Raw genomic sequence first — 16509 nt, 5'->3', positions numbered from 1 at the left:
GTTCCAGCTGGGTAGGCAGTGCTGCAGCTGTGATTGGAGAGGGTGAGGCTAGAGACTCTGTCCAGCGCCACAGCAGACATGTCCTCAGAGGACGTCCTGCAGGTGCAGAGGGACACGATGGATGCTATTCACAATGTGGCCAAGGAGTTGTTGGAAACGGAGACTACCTTAAAGGAAATTAGGACAACAATTAAAAAAGGGTTGTGTAAGAATAAATAAATAAACAAAGGAAATCCATCTCTTGTGTGTTTCAGAAGCATTGCATCACTTCTAGACGCTCCAGTCTGTCCCACTCTGCTAGATCTCAGAATAAATTACCAAAGCTTACTTTTCGCATTATCTTTTACTGACTGATAAATGTTGGCAGCAGACTCTCCACCTCATCATTTCCTTGATTTTATTCTGTAGCGTTGGTGTCGCAGTTTCCCGTTTTCCCAGATTTTGTGGCCATGGTTAGAGTTTCTATGGAAGTAGGGACATTCTCCCACCAAGTCTGGTTTTTAAAAATCCCAAAAGTTGACTATATTTGGCGTACACCGGTTTTCATACCTACACCAGCTTTATGCATGAGGCCCCAGAGCTGTAGAACCTTACATGATGTGTTTTATTGCTATTCATACTTCCTCACTTCTTCTTCCAGCTGTTTTTCTCAAAACCATCCTTGCTGTTTTTTTTGGATCTTTCACATCAGCAGAAATGCAGAACTGGGAACTTTCCACCTCTCGCTTTTCTGTTTTTTAACTATGACAACTTCAAATTTCTCACCAATGATATTGTTCTTCTCTCAAGGCCCTGGGACAGAGAACAAACTGTTCTGTTGTTGCCAAGTACATAAAGGCCTTAGGAGATGGCTAACTTTCCATTCATATACTGATACTGTATATCAAGCTAATTAGCTGCTTGCCTTTGATTTATATTTAATGTGGCTACAAGGTGCCAAAATATAAATGGCATAAGTCTTTACATAACTTCTCAAGTAGCAGCTACTTTAAGTGTCTTTTTAAGCATGCTTGTTACTGTTCTGATGTTCTGTGCTCTGTTTTGGTTTAAAGTATCGAACGCAGAGAGTCGCAGAACTTATTCCCAAACCAACCGTGGCGCAGCTCCTGGATGAAACCACAACACGCAGGGTCTACATCTACGGCATCCAGGATGACAACGGCACAGACGTGCAGAACTTCTCCTTGGATCTGACGCCGCCTCCTGACGTCATCGTGAAAACGTCACCTGGTACCAGTGAAGGCATGAACGTGCTGGGGATTGTTATTTTCTCTGCAACTATGGGTAATTATTATGTGGAATGGATTCTCAAAATGTTTACAATAATACACATTTTTATGTACATGAAGTCTTCACAAACTCCGATTTTCCCGTTTTGTTTGGTTGTTCATTCCTCTCTGTTAATCCAGGGATAATGCTGGGAAGAATGGGACCGAATGGCAGTGCTTTGGTGAACTTCTGCCAGAGTTTAAACGAAGCAGTCTTGAAGATTGTTGCCATTGTCATTTGGTAAGTCGAAAACAATGTTTGTTTGTTTTGTTTTGTTTTTTTTTTTTTTTTGGAGGGGGGGGGGGGGGGGTTGGAGGAAATTAGTCTTTTAATGGCAAATTCTTTAATGTGTCCATTAATAAATTTTATAGTAAAATACATGTTAAACTTTTCCAATCCCACTGATCCTCATTTTTATTTTGTGTTTCAGTGACATCAGGCTAACATTATTGAAATAATAAACATGATTCAAAATATGTTAAAAAAAAATGTTAAAACATATTAATTGTTAGCATACATTTTCTGTGAAAAAGCCCTTTCTCATTTATCCATTCACACTAACAGTTCAAAAAGAGAGCTTCGACAGCTTGAAGCCAATTTTAGTACAATAATTACAATATTTAATGTACAAAAAAAAAATATGTTTGGTGATTAGACTTTGATTCTTCATCAAAGTGGAACATGAGATGACAATTAATGTCCTTTTACTACAGTAATATATAAGTTATTACAATTGGAAAAATACATTGTGTCTCGGTTCAATAGTCCAGAGAAGATATAAGTGTATCCAAGGTGTAATAGAGTATCATGGCATTGTCCTGTAACTATAATAATTTGGTTCTTAAAGCCTCTGTGGCTTTCATCACCATAAAAAATATATCTATATTAAAAATACGTATCTTCTTTCATGTGTAATATTTTACTCACAAAAAAAAAAAAAAAAAAAAATGTTCCCAGAACTAAGAAAATGAACAAATCAAGTCAGGTTCGTTTCCAGGTTCCCAGGTGAAAGCTAGGCTGTGTTTTGTTTTGTAACAAGACTATAATTTTCTCATTTACCTTTATTTAGTTTGCATTCAAAAGGAAGGGGAGGGAGGGGGGTGAAATTATGGGTGACAGTAGGTTAATGGCTGACATATAATCTGATTTACGTCTTTAGGTCAATCCTCTGTTATATTGTTCTCAAGAAAAGTTTTTCTTTTCGAGATAACTAGATGATTAAGCTGGGCTCAAAAGTTAATGTTACTGTGTTAAACCTGATTTTATTGATCAAAACAGACCCCAAGACATCTGGGGAGGGAATTCATGGTGTAATAAAACTTAATATACATCAAAATTTCAGCCTTTGTCAGACTTGATAGAAGTAAAATCGGATGCGTTGATCAGTGATGGATGTTCCTCCATCTGACGTCAGCAAGCATCCGTTGCCTTCTCCACTGAATTGAGGCATCTCAGTACAACACAGCTCTGTACTGCAATGCCTCTTGGACTGACCAGTTGACGTTTTAGAAAAGAGGAGGAGGATGGCTAAGCTCTTATTCATATTGGAGGACAGTCCCCCTCCCCAACACCCCTCCCGAATACAGACAGCCCTGCAGAGCTCCTTCAGCTACAGACTACTGCACCCAAACCATGGAAAGCAGCACTGCCCCTAGTAGACCACAATCATGCTTAATAAAAGCAAGTATAATTTATTAATGTCCAAAGACATGCTAGGCTGATTTGAGTCTCTAAATTCTTGCTAGGAGCAAGTGCGAGTCTTTGTGTTGATTTTGTGATGGACTAGAAACAGCTCCAGCGTCCTCGTGACCCTGCATTTGAATAATCTGTTATCGTGAAATAACAGATAACGAGATAAATTATCATGAGAAAATGGTGTTAAATAAACATGGAAGCCCAACCACTCATGGCTTCCATAGCCGGGAGAGAAAGAGAGGAAAGAGAAAGACCACTGGAACAGAGTTGGGACATCATAATTAAGTTGAGAAGTTTGGGAAAGAAGTGGAGTAGCAGAAGAAACTGGCAAGGAAGCTTGTAGATTAAAAGGATCGGATTACCCTTATTGAACTTTTGCTAACAGCGCTAGCATCAACATATCTGTGACAATGCTAGATGTCTTGTCCATGGACATTTCACCTGGTGGAGGGACAAGATCAAAACTATGATGTCCCAAAATGATAATATCAGTTTTAGCCATAAATCCACTCCTTAACACTTTTTTTTTTTATCTCTTCCAGGTATTTTCCCTTTGGTATTGTGTTCCTGGTTGCTGGGAAGATCTTAGAAATGGATGACCCTTCAGCCATGGGGAAGAAGTTGGGTTTTTATGCCATCACTGTGGTAATGGGCTTAGTGCTGCATGGTCTATTCATCCTCCCAGCTATGTACTTCTTCATAACTAAGAAGAGTCCCATAGTTTACATCAGAGGCATCCTGCAGGCGCTGCTCATCTCCCTGGCCACCTCATCCAGGTAATAAAGAAATCTCTCTGAAAGAGCTATGAACATGATATATATTTATATTTCAAACTGTTTAAAGTTTATAAAAGTCAAAAACTTTGTGAAGTACCAATAACATAACCAACATCTTTGGAGGGTTATTTTATGAGGGTCCTTGAAGACTTTAAATTTCAAATACAAAGGCTTTCTGAAAATGCAAGATTTTTTTTATGTTTACCAGATGGAGTTGCACTTATCGCTCAGTTAAAATAATCTTTAATTCATGGTAAAACAAAATAAATAAATAAATAATAGTAATAATAAAAATAACACCAAAAACTTTTATATACGTTTGGATAGATTCACATCCGAAAGCAATAATAAACTAGCAATAAAATTACAACACTCTTGAACAAAAGAAATACACAACTGGTATATTAAGTGATATTAATAAAGCATTCTATACAATCAACCATTATTTGGTATAAAAGGAAACAGGAGAGATATGAAATAAGAAGCATTGTACTGGATTGGATTAAAAACTATCTACAGCACAGACAACAGTTTGTTCAGATGGGTTATGTTTGTTCAACATGCTTGGACATTGGTAGTGGGGTACCCCAAGGCTCAGGATTGGGACCTAAATTATTCTTGTTGTATATAAATAATATCAGTAAAGGGTGACAAGTCCTAAAGTTTGAATTGTGTGTGGATGACACTAACATTTTCTGCTCTGAGGAGAGTATAAAAGATTAGTTAAAATGCATAACTAAGGAAATAAAAAAAAACTGAAGATATGGTTTAACAGAAATAAATGATCAGTTATTTAAGAAGAACTAAAATTGCGATATTCGGGAGACACAGAAATACAGTAGATTTTCATTTAAGAAATAGATGGTGCTCAGATAGAAAAGCTTAATGAAAATAAATTTCTTAGAGTAATAACAGATAAAATAAAAAGTGATTTTAAGTCACTCTGTACCATATACTGTCCCACTGTCTTTCCTTACTTCTGTATCTGTGCAGAAATATGGAGCAATAACTGCATGACTTCAAAGTCATTAATTATTCTTCAGAAAAGGGCAATAAGGAATATTCATAATGTTGGTTATCTGGATCATAATCACTCACTGTTGTTACAGTTGTCGTTTATTTTTTTGTTTGTTTGTTGGTTTTGTTTTAAATAAATAAATAATCTCAAGGCCAGAGTAAACGTATTTTAAAAGAGTGCATTATGGAATCAGTCTGCTCTACTTGGAGAACAACAATCAAGCTCCAACCTTAGGGTTGTTTTTTATTTTATTATTGCAGATAACACAGCTGATCTAGCAGAGGAGTATTTAAACCTTTTGTTTTTTCTCATCTTTTCACACTGCAGTTCTGCTACTCTGCCTATCACCTTTAAGTGCCTCCTTGAGAACAACCACATCGACAGACGGATCATCCGCTTTGTGCTGCCGGTTGGCGCCACCATCAACATGGACGGTACAGCTCTCTATGAGGCAGTGGCAGCCATCTTTATTGCCCAAGTGAATAATTATGAACTTGACTTTGGGCAAATTATCACCATCAGGTAAGATGTCAATAGATAAATCCAACACTTCTGTGAGATTTTTTAATGAATTCACCTTAATGACAGCGCGTGGGTGGCTTGAAAGAGAAGGATGCTTACAAAATTTATATCTTCGCTGCTTATTTTAAACATATGAGTGAAAGAAACAAACCTTTATACAGTAACCACAGGTTTTATCATTTTAATTGAAATTCCTGAAAAACTAAACTGACTAAACAAGCTTGTCTGGTTATTTTAGATCTACTTTTCACACATATCCATTAAGTTTAGAGAGAATAATCTAAAAAAGATAAAATATCCAATGAGTAGCAGTCGTCCAGACCAAAATGTCTTGTTGATGTCAGAGGAGAATGGGTAACCACTGGTTACAACCAGGTATGCAAAATAACATTCCTGAATCGAACCTTGAAGCAGATGGGCTGCAGCAACAGAAGACAGCATCAGGTGCCACTAGCAAGAAACTCAGGCTACAATTCACACAAACTCACCAAAACCGGACAGAAGAATATAGAAAAACATTGTCTAGTTTGATGAGTCTCCAATTCAGCTGCAGCATTCAGATGGCAGGGGCAGAATCTGCTGGATAACAAAAGAAATTAAGCTTCTTTAAAATGTACAAACCTCTGAAATGTGCAGTATTTAATGTGTTTGTTCTAACTATTAAATATTTTCTATAAGTTAACAGGTTCAGAATTCCTCAACAAACAAAATTCAAATGAAAAACTTAAGGGCAAAATATAAAAAGGGTGTTTATTTCCCATTAGGGCATTTATACTCAGCTGTTTAAACACAGGAGCCTTCAAAATACATAAAACATCTGTCTCTATCGTGTGAGGAGCAGCACCATAGGAAAACTTACTCTAATAGAAACATTAAATACACACAAAAACTCCTGAAGAAAATTTCCGACCATATACCAAGATTATCTGTGTTTGATAAGTGGTTTATGAACCAGTTTTAAGCAGGTGAAAGAGGAAAAGTAAGGACACCATGCATGTTGGGCCCTGTTTACACCACAACGTTGAGATAGGAAAACGCAAAAGTTTAGTAGCATTCTGGCCTCCGTTTACACAGTAACAGAGTTTTGGTGGATAAAACCACAAAGATTTGACAACAGCCTCTAGGGTACGGTGAAATTTCCTCACAACGCAAGGCAGGTCCCGTCAGCCACCGGGCAGAAGAAAAGAACGAAGTGAAATTTTTGAGATCTTCATTCAGAGACGATTTACTAAAATAGATTAATGAAATCATTTTAGAATTAATCAGGAAGTAACCAGCAAAGTACTAATTTTATAAAGAAAAGAAGTTTTACAAAAAAAAAATAGATTTATCCCATTAATGTTCACACTAAGACAAAAGCTATAGAAAAAGGTTATTTTTCTTTTGACAATAATAATGAGAATCTTTGGAAAATAATTAATTATTTTGCAGTAAAAATGGTCAAAATCTGAAACAGTAATGGGATAACAAACACGTACTTTTGATATTATATATTTTCCTAAATGTTAGGTTTTCATGTTTTGTTGTTGTTTGTTTTTTAAAGATAATTTGAATTAAAACAATATTAAATGTGACAGTCTTAGCTAATCTTGTCTGGGTCAAAAAAGAAAGAAAATTACAGCAGGAAAGCAGCACTCGAGGTGTTCTGAGTTAAAACATGAATAAATCTCACATCACTCGTTAAGTTAAATTCTGAATTAATAAAACTATTATGAGATTTACCAGATTTTCATATATGTAAGTATCACACAGATTATGGCTCATATGAGCTTCTTAGTCTGATCTGATTTCTGCTAGATCAGTCTCAAAGCTCACTGGAGAGAAGACCAGACAAAACAAAAACAACCACCATCTCTCTGACACCCCACCGTCATATTCTCAGCTAATAAGTAAAAGAGGCTCCCAAGCAGGAAAAACTCCTGATGCTCACCTCATCTGGTGACGTATCCGAGTGTAATATCATTAAGAGCAGAGCTCTCCTCATGGTTGCAGTCTGTGCATATTCCCTCATTATAATCCCCCTGCGGGTAAAACCCATATGACCTGTATTACTCATCTCCCATGTCACGGCAGAATTATAATAATTTTCCTCCCTGTGCCCTGTCCGGGTGCCGTTTGGCTTCCAATCATGAAGTTCCTCCATCTGTATGCTGACCCGGCCCCAACCCTAGCCATCCGCAGCCTGCAGAACAACACTGTTATTCTGCAATAATAAATCCTTCCTGCTCTTTGTCTCAGAATCTCTTATTCTGCCTTCATGGTCCTGCAGGAATTACTTAGACACACAATACACAAATAAAAGAGAATAAATGAAAAATAATAAGAATCTAACACAAGTAAAACTGCAGCTCAGGGCCAAGGTCAAATTTATTTATAGTCAAGATTTTGTGTTGAATATCAGGGTTTAGATCGCATGCTTGCATCTCGTTTCTAAGTTGAGCAGAAGGCGGCTGATTCATTTATTTTGAACACAATTATGTATCACATATTTACAGTTTTCGTAGGATAAATACATCAAATCAGAAATGATGGACAGCACAAGTTACCCATCTTTGGTTGAAAGTATGTTGGAATTAACGTCCATGTCTCCTGTCCAGGGTTAGGGTTAGGGTTAGGCAAGATTAACAGCAAACTATTTCCATATTGAAATTTTTAATGCATAGTGGTCATTACAGTGGGCGCCTATTTAAAAGCTGTTTTCTAGTACAGTATATTCATAGGTGTGGATGGTGTATTTGTGATGTAGCCTGAGTCATCCAATATACTACTACTTACTAAAGAATAAAGAAAAGTATTAAATAATTCAACTGTAATTACCAAGTTTGCCTCAGGAAAGTAGTTATATTTTTAAAGAACATTTATATTACATTAACATGACACCATATTATTGTAATGATATTTTTGTACAATAGACAAAAATGAATAAAAGTTTTAATACTGATGGGTTAATCTACAGGTATTTCATTAAAAATACAAATTATGAGGTCATTTAATACATGATTTATCACAGAAAACCTAAAAATATACATCAAGCATTCTATTCTTTTGAGATATTTTTATAGCCTAAATGTTTAGCTCTAAAGGAGATTTAATACTTAATGATTTAACCAAATATTTCCCCTCTGCTCTCAGCATCACTGCTACGGCAGCCAGCATCGGTGCTGCTGGAATTCCACAGGCTGGACTTGTTACCATGGTGATTGTGCTAACTTCTGTGGGGCTGCCGACTGATGACATCACTCTCATCATTGCTGTTGATTGGGCCTTGTAAGTAGAGTTTTCCTGTAGATAAAAATAAATGTAGCTAAATCAACCATCGCAGGAAATGATCAGGACAAACATGATTTCCAGGAATCTGTGATGTTTATGTAGCTAAATGCACATGTCACATTTATTATTTTTTCTTCCCTTTTTTTCTATTTTTTCTTATATGATGTTAAAAAAATCAAGTTAAATAAAACTAAACTAAAAAAAAATGCTCAACATTGCTGCCTGTGTGGATATGTCTCAGATATTATGAGAAATGTCTTTTTCATGTTTTCACCAACACTGAATGAGCTCTGACTTTGCTGCCCAGGGATCGGTTCAGGACCATGGTCAATGTGATGGGCGACGCTCTGGCCACGGGAATCATGGCTCACATCTGCAGAAAAGATTTTGTTAAAGAAGGAGAGCAGGTGAGAGCAATGAAAAGGTCAAATCGTTTGATCCAGATGGTGCAAACTATTTAAGGCAATATGTTTTGTTATTTTAATTTAATATGGAGCCAGAGACGTGGCACATGGGTGGAAACTTCATGCTGAAAATCGACACGATGGGAGCAGTTTTAAAGAAATAAAATGTGTTTTTATCCTTTGACCTGATCATACATCACATAAGAGGCTCTAGATGCTGGTGTGAAGTTAAATCCATAACTGTTTGTTAGTTTATTTTCTTTGATCATCTTTTTACAACCTTTAACAGACTAAGAAAATCTGTGCTCAGACAGACTTGAGATACTCAGCTCATCTATTAGTAATGAGGTAAATGAGCACATTTCTGGCATTTTTATTTGATATTTAAAATCTTAAATTCGACTACAGCATTTACAATAAATATACTTATTTTAGATCATCACATTTACATGCAAAAACAATGACTAAAAACCTAAGTACTATAATTACTATGAATAAATGAAAGATTTATTCATTTTCTACCCATTTAATCCAGTTCAGGGTCATGAGGGGGAGCTGGAGGTGATCATTAGTTGGCACGGGGTCATCACAGAGATAATTAAGACAAATAACCGTGCATGCACAGATTTTCTGATAGGGTCCATGTAGACCGGTTAACCAAATATGCATGTTTTTGGACTGTGAGAACAGGTTGAGGTACCCAGAGATTAAACCTGATGACAATGGGAGAACATGTAAATTAGCACATGAAGGTCCCGGTCCAAAGCAGAAGGCATTGAAGGAAAAGTTAGAACCATCACACCACCGTGCAGCTATGAATCACACATGATGCACTGAAGTATTTTGCAAATACACAAATTTTTTAATCAAATTTTATTCATAAAGCACTTTTCATGCAAAAAGCAGCACAAAGTGCTTTTCATGATAAATAAACATTTCATGCATTTCAAAAGTAAAAAATATCTACCATAGCAATTTAAAAAATACACACTTGATGCTAGTCTCTCTTTCGCGCTCACACACACACAAACCATGTGCATGTACACCCCTGCCTCCCCTCCCCTTTCCCATTCTGCACAAATATAAAATAAATACATGAAATAAACGGCTGGCTCGATGCTGCCAGATGCCACTCATGAATTTTAACTTGATGTTTATTCATGAAAGCTCCGTACATGAATAAACTTGTTAACAGTATTAAAATTCAGTCTCAGTTATTACAAACCACATTTCCAAAGACTTTTTTCTAAAATGTAATTAAAAAGTGTAATTCATTCATTTGTTTAAAAATTTACTGACAAGGTATTCATCCAAGAAAATTAATTTTAGTGTCTTCACTGAACTCGTTTCATGTAGAAAATATAAACAAATCTGGAATTTTATGCAGCACTGCTTGTTGAAAAAACAAACAAATTGGAATAGGTCTCTTTATTATAGCATCTCATACATCACAGATACCTTCTCACCTCTCTCAACAGCTGATAAAAGCACACAGAAACACACAAGCAAGAGAACAAATTAGCAAAAATTTACTTTTGCCCAGAAAATCCTGAAGTGCAGTGTCGATCCATGACTTCCTCCTCATGAAAAACAGTTTAAGATTATATGACTATGTTGACTGAAAATAGTTTTCCAAGGAATTCCTAAACCTATTAATCCATTTTCTATACCGCTTAGCCAGTTCAGGGTTGCGGGGAAGCTGGAATCCCAGCTTTTATCCCAGCAATTAGCAGGCAAGAGACAGGTCACCAGTCCATCGCAGTGCCAACACAGAGGGACAAACCACCACTCACACTCCCAAGGAGAATTTAGTGACCAACTAACCTAACATGCATGTCTTTGGATGATGGGAGGAAGTCAGAGTACCCAGAGAGAACCCACGCATACACAGGGATAACATGCAAACGCCACACAGAAAGACCCGCCCCTCCCCCCATCCCTCAGCTGAGGCTCAAACCAGCGACCTTCTTCTGTGTCCACCTAGCTTTTATTTCCATGCTTGAGCTTTACAGTCTAAAACTTTGCACAATATTCTGCATTGTGGATGTTGAAAGACCAAAGTTTTTAGCAAACTTGCGTTGAAATTAGTTTGTTTTGCTTTTTCTTCAACTTTAAGACTAAATCGTTGGTAAAAATCTCCTTTTATACCCAATCATGACACCCTCACCTGTCATCAGTCTGCTGATTGTTGAACTTTCAAGAAAGATGGTTCTTGTAGGTTCTTATAAACGTATCTGTCTGAGTTTTTGCAAGGAATTATGTTTTTTAAATTTTTCAGTTGAGTGTGTTTGAAATTTAAAGGCAAATGCTATTTTCTGGCAATCATGAGCATTGTCTTCTTGATGGAGTATGTGATAATAAGACATTCCTCTTATGTTCACATCCATTAGGTGCCTCTGATATGTGAAACCAAACCCATGATAAGCATCCAGCAGATGATGACGTACCAGAACCAGAAGAACGGCTGCTACCAGCCTCCACCGGGCAGCAAGCAGGACCACGTTTCCCCAGATGTGGCTCGCCTGATCCAGCTAGAAGAGGGGATTCGGCCGGTAGAGAAGAAGAAGCACGCTCACGGCGTCCATCACAAGAGAGAGCACAGGGACAAGGACCACTGTTCTGTTGACATGAATGGGCTGGAGACAAATGTATAGAAGTATTTGCCCGAGTAATTGTTACTGATACACCCAAAGCTGCAGAACCGGGAGGAGAGGAAAATGCATCAAAGAGCCAAGGTGACTGCTTTCAGTTCACATGCTTTTCTCCCCCAAGAAGGACAGCGGCTCACCATGGATGTATGCAGAGAGAGAGAGAGAGAGAGAGAGAAAGACAACTATCTTTTTTCTACATTATCTATGTGATGACCCACTTTTGATTGTTTCTGTTTGTGTGTACATATTTATCAGAGATGTATTATTTGGTAGCAGCAGCGACAGCCTGCTGCTGTGACTGACATTTAAAACCAAGAATGGATCCTGTGCAAGATTTACTAACATCAGATCTTTGAGACACCACATTTCAAAGGAAGAGAGCTGGTGAATACAGTCGCTTATATCAATCATAAAAGATAGATCAAATTGAAAAGATGGAACTCAGTTTACTGATGTGCAAAAATTGTGTCTGAAGATATTTTGTTTGGCAATTAGACTCCAATGCTTCATGTGGGTGGAGGGATGGCATGAACAAGGGAAGAGGATAGGACTGGACAACCTGTTGAGCCTCTGTGAGTGTTTTGGATGAGCAGAGACAGGAGGTGGCAGGTACTTCTGGTATCAAGAAAAGATGGAGATGGACTGTTGTGTATCCAGAATGAGGAGTTTTGAAGAATGGGAATCTGATTATCTTTAACAGTAGCAGACAAGAAGAGGAATGAACCTAAATTGTATTTAGTGAATTAGGAATTATGAACATTTTGTGGGAAAACTGAAGTGACAAAGAGTAGCAGGAAAAACCCAAACACCTGGAAATGGCAACAGATGAGAAGAAAGAGATCTTCTTTACTGAACCCAAGAATCTACTTCACATGAACCAAAGTACATCTTCTGTTTATCTTCTTATTTATCACGATGTGGAATGTTTTAGCATAATATTTGCAGAGGTTTAATGCAATTATTTTGTCTGTGTTCTTTATGATTAACATCAAGCAAAATGCTGTTGGCTTTATTTATAAAGACAAAAAAAATAAATCTCTCAGATTTGCAGATTCAGTAAAGCATGCAAACAAAGACACAACATGGTTTTCACATGACCTCACAGTTGTCTCATAAGTTGTGTATAACATGAAGTGGAGGTCATCCTAGCTCACTGAAGAGTGTGTCCCAGGTGGCTGGAACATACCTTACGTTTATGTTGGTTTTGGCTGCTTCAACTTTTAATTCAGAATTCCTGACAAAGTTATAAAAAAGAGAAGAGCAGACATAGCAAAAAGTAGCTTGTAAACCTCTCATTGAGGTCAGAAGCACCTGAGTTAACACAAACCAGAGTTTGCCATGATCCCGTTGTACATTACTTTGGTTGGTTGGGGTCCTTTTCTGTTAGTTTCGGCTACACGCTGGGTAAATTAAGGCTCATAGGGGAATTAACGTTTTAGCCATTTCTTGTTTAACACATTAAGACTGCATTTGATAAGCAAAAACATCTCATTTTAACTAGAGACAATGTTTTTGCTTCATTCATCAGGATGTCCCATTAATCTTTAGAATGAAGGCAACACAAACTGGGCTCCTACAAACAATCTAGGTCATGATAGAGCACCAAACATACATACCAAGAACCGTTTTATAAACAAAATGCATACTTAAAGACAGAGAAACAATGCAGGATTTATCATGAAGAGTCTTAATCCCCACTGCTGTCACTAATCAACACATGGTGAAGGTATAGACTCCCAAGCTTCTCCATGCCTTTGGCTTTGATTCCAGCAGCATTCACCGTGGCATTGTTTCGATGAGCTTCTGCAATGTCACACAATTTATTTCCATCCAGTGTTGCATTAATTTTTCACCAAGATCTTGTATTGAAGATGGGAGAGTCCAGCCACTCAGCAAAGCCTTCTGCAGCACATCCAAAGATTCTCAGTGAGGTTCAGGTCTGGACTCTGTGTTGGAAAATCTATGTGTAAAAATGATGTCACATGCTTCCTGAACCCCGAAGGATCCTGGTAATGTCATCTTGGAATATGGCTGTGCTTATTCGATATATTTAGGTATCAGCTGACCTCTTTCTTTGGGATCATAATGTTGTTGAACCTAGACCTGAACCTAGACCTGACCAACTGCAGCAACCCCAGATCATAGACTGCCCCCAACGGCTTGTACAGTAGGCACTAGGCATGATGGCTGCATCACTTCATTTGTTTCTCTTCTTACCCTGATGCTCCCATCACTCTGGAACAGGGTAAATCTGGACTCGTCAGACCACATGACCTTGTTCCATTGCTCCGCAGTCCAATCTTTATGCTCCCCAGCAAACTTAAGCCTTTTTTTCTGGTTAGCCTCTCTGATTAGTGGTCAGTCTCAATCCCTTAAGTTCCCTTCACATTGAAAATTTCTTTTATTAAACATAGCCCTGAGTTCTGCTGTTGTCTTTTTTTACGATTTGATTTCACCAAACGTTTAAGTGAGCTTCAATCACCACCATTTAAATTTTTTTGACAAGATTTTTTCCTGGAAGATGATGGTTCCCGACTATCCTTCCAGTTTTTAATAATGCATTGGGCAGTTCTTAACACAATTTTAGTAGTTTCTCCTTAGATGTTTTATTTGCTTAGTGCCAGTGGTTTGACCCCTATAAAACAGACTAAATAGAAAAGAATAGAATAGAAATACTTTATTAATCCCTTTGGAATCCTCAGGGAAATTTGGGTAAACACACAGTATGTGTCTTTCCACATGGTTGTTTAATAAATGAAAGGCCACTCACTGAATTAGTTAGGGGTAAATCGTTTTTTGCCAGCTGAAAACATCATTATCCATGCTGAGTTGCTGAGTTAAATCCTGTTAAGGTGTGACTTCTCTTTTTGTGGATAGGCAGTGTATCTATTGCACGAACCTTGACTCAGTGGTTGCTTGATCTTGGACTAGAACTGAGAAAATATTCAGATATCTTACATCTACCTTGCACACCATTGGCCATTTTAGTTTGTTTGCTCCCCACTTCATTCATCAGAGGTATGTGAGCCTGCACAAGCCACATGATTAAAACCCAGCCATTAAACAATAACAAGAAACTTTTTAAAATATAAACACGCAACAGCTTAGAGTCATTTCTTACCTTTATGGAGGTATCCTGCAGCTCTCTCGTCACTCGCAGATGTTTTCCATCAGACATGTAAAATGCTTCAAAATATAGCTAACAATGCATAGACTCTGCAGCAACCCCTGAACCCCTGCTGACTGGCTGAAGTTAGCATGCACTGGAAAGGTTCAACAACGACCAATTTCATAAAATAAGTAGAAACATCAAAAACTACTGAGAAAGAATAAACACAGTTTAAAAAAAAAAAAAACATACACACAGACGAGCTGGACTTAAGACTTCATTTCATTTCAACACAAAACAGACTTTTTCATAGCAGAACAAGGGTAATGGAAAGGACCGGTAAAAACAGCAATACAAACAATAGCAGCCTAAGGCTCAGATTATTTTGAGAAAACTCCTAAGTAGCAGCAAAATGCTTGACACCTACACTTATTTTTGTGGGGCACCACTGAGTAGTATAAAAACTAAGTTTAGGCCTCCAGACAACAAACTCTTTTCCTTACACTTGTCTTCTCTGTCTTGTTGTCCCGAGCCTGTGTGGATCCTTCACCTCTTTCCTGTGTTACTATACAGCAAACTGATGATGAATGTCACAAGAAACCAAGTGGAGTGTTTGTCCCTAATGAAGACATTATCTCGAGTTGTCCTTGCCTCACACTGTAGTCCCTCTTTGCCTTAAATGACCAAAGGAGAAGCCATTGGGAACCAGCACATTGTTGATGACAACCATCAAGGGCCAAACTCGGTACTCTGCTCATATATATGATATGCTGTGTATGTATGTATTTTAAAAAGATTTTTTAAAAAGAAACAATATAGAATTTACTATCATGCCAGTATGTTTCAAGAACTGCAATTCTGTATTTGTTTAATCAGACATTTCACTGTAGTCCAAAAATGATTCATCTACTCTGTATAATGGGAAAGCAAAGAAAAATATATGAATAAACAGAAACATTGTGTTTTTTCTCAGTATTTTTTGGGATAATGTATTTTTGGTAGTGCAGCAGTTCAGGTCTGGGTATTGAAAGGGACTGAGACTACACGAATGCATTAACTAAGAACTGCAAGTACACAGTATACAAATACTTTAACCCTTAGACTCACTGGGCCTTTTATTTTTTAGATATTTCTGATCAATTGTCTGCAGACACAAATAAATAATTAGCTATTCAGCCAATCACAGGGCACCAGCTCAGTGTATTTTGTCATGTAGACATGGTGAAGATGACTTCCTGAAGTTCAAACTGAGCATCAGAATGAGGAAGAAAGGAGATTTACGTGACTTTGAACGTGGTATGGTTGTTGGTCTGAGTTTACATTTTCTGTAAACCATCTCTAGGGTTTACAGAGAATGGTCTGAAGAAGAAAAAATATCCAGTGAGCAGCAGTTGTCTGGACCTGAATGTCTTGTTGATGTCAGAGGTCAGAGGAGGATGGGCACACTGGTTGGCGGTGAAAGAAAGACAGCAGGAAGTCAAATAAGCACTGGTTCCCACCAAAGTCTGCAGAACAGCATCTCTGAACACACAACATGTCCAACCTTGAAGCAGTCAGTGTGAACCGAGTTACCACTGTGGCATGTTGCATCTCAAATGCCACCTTTTGTGCAGTACACGGCTACACTCAGAGTGGCCTCCTCCTCCTCTAAAGACAGACCGTGATGGAGCTTCCAGCAGAGACAACCTGATAGCAACCGTTCGGCAGCTGATCTGGATAAACTAAAGAAGCTGGAAATGGTTCTGGATCACTGCAGGATATTTACTCCTGTTTATAGTATGTTTGTTACTAAATG

The 16509-nt window shown here is 37.7% G+C and overlaps 1 protein-coding gene across 1 annotated transcript in view; it reads left to right on the top strand.

Annotated features, from left to right (window-relative positions):
- slc1a7a (solute carrier family 1 member 7a) overlaps window positions 1-12596 on the top strand; it is a 44125-nt gene extending 31529 nt beyond the window's left edge. The window contains exons 5-11 of the mRNA XM_041992196.1: window positions 1053-1284; window positions 1410-1509; window positions 3507-3740; window positions 5086-5280; window positions 8413-8547; window positions 8858-8957; window positions 11345-12596. Of these exons, the coding sequence (XP_041848130.1) occupies window positions 1053-1284; window positions 1410-1509; window positions 3507-3740; window positions 5086-5280; window positions 8413-8547; window positions 8858-8957; window positions 11345-11608 (1260 nt within the window). The 3' untranslated portion in view covers window positions 11609-12596. The remainder of the gene's footprint in view (window positions 1-1052; window positions 1285-1409; window positions 1510-3506; window positions 3741-5085; window positions 5281-8412; window positions 8548-8857; window positions 8958-11344) is intronic.
- Window positions 12597-16509: the final 3913 nt, after the last annotated feature.

The sequence above is a fragment of the Melanotaenia boesemani genome, chromosome 8 (genome assembly GCF_017639745.1).
Source record: "Melanotaenia boesemani isolate fMelBoe1 chromosome 8, fMelBoe1.pri, whole genome shotgun sequence".
NCBI lineage: Eukaryota > Metazoa > Chordata > Actinopteri > Atheriniformes > Melanotaeniidae > Melanotaenia > Melanotaenia boesemani.
This window is presented reverse-complemented; position numbering and strand designations above follow the sequence as displayed.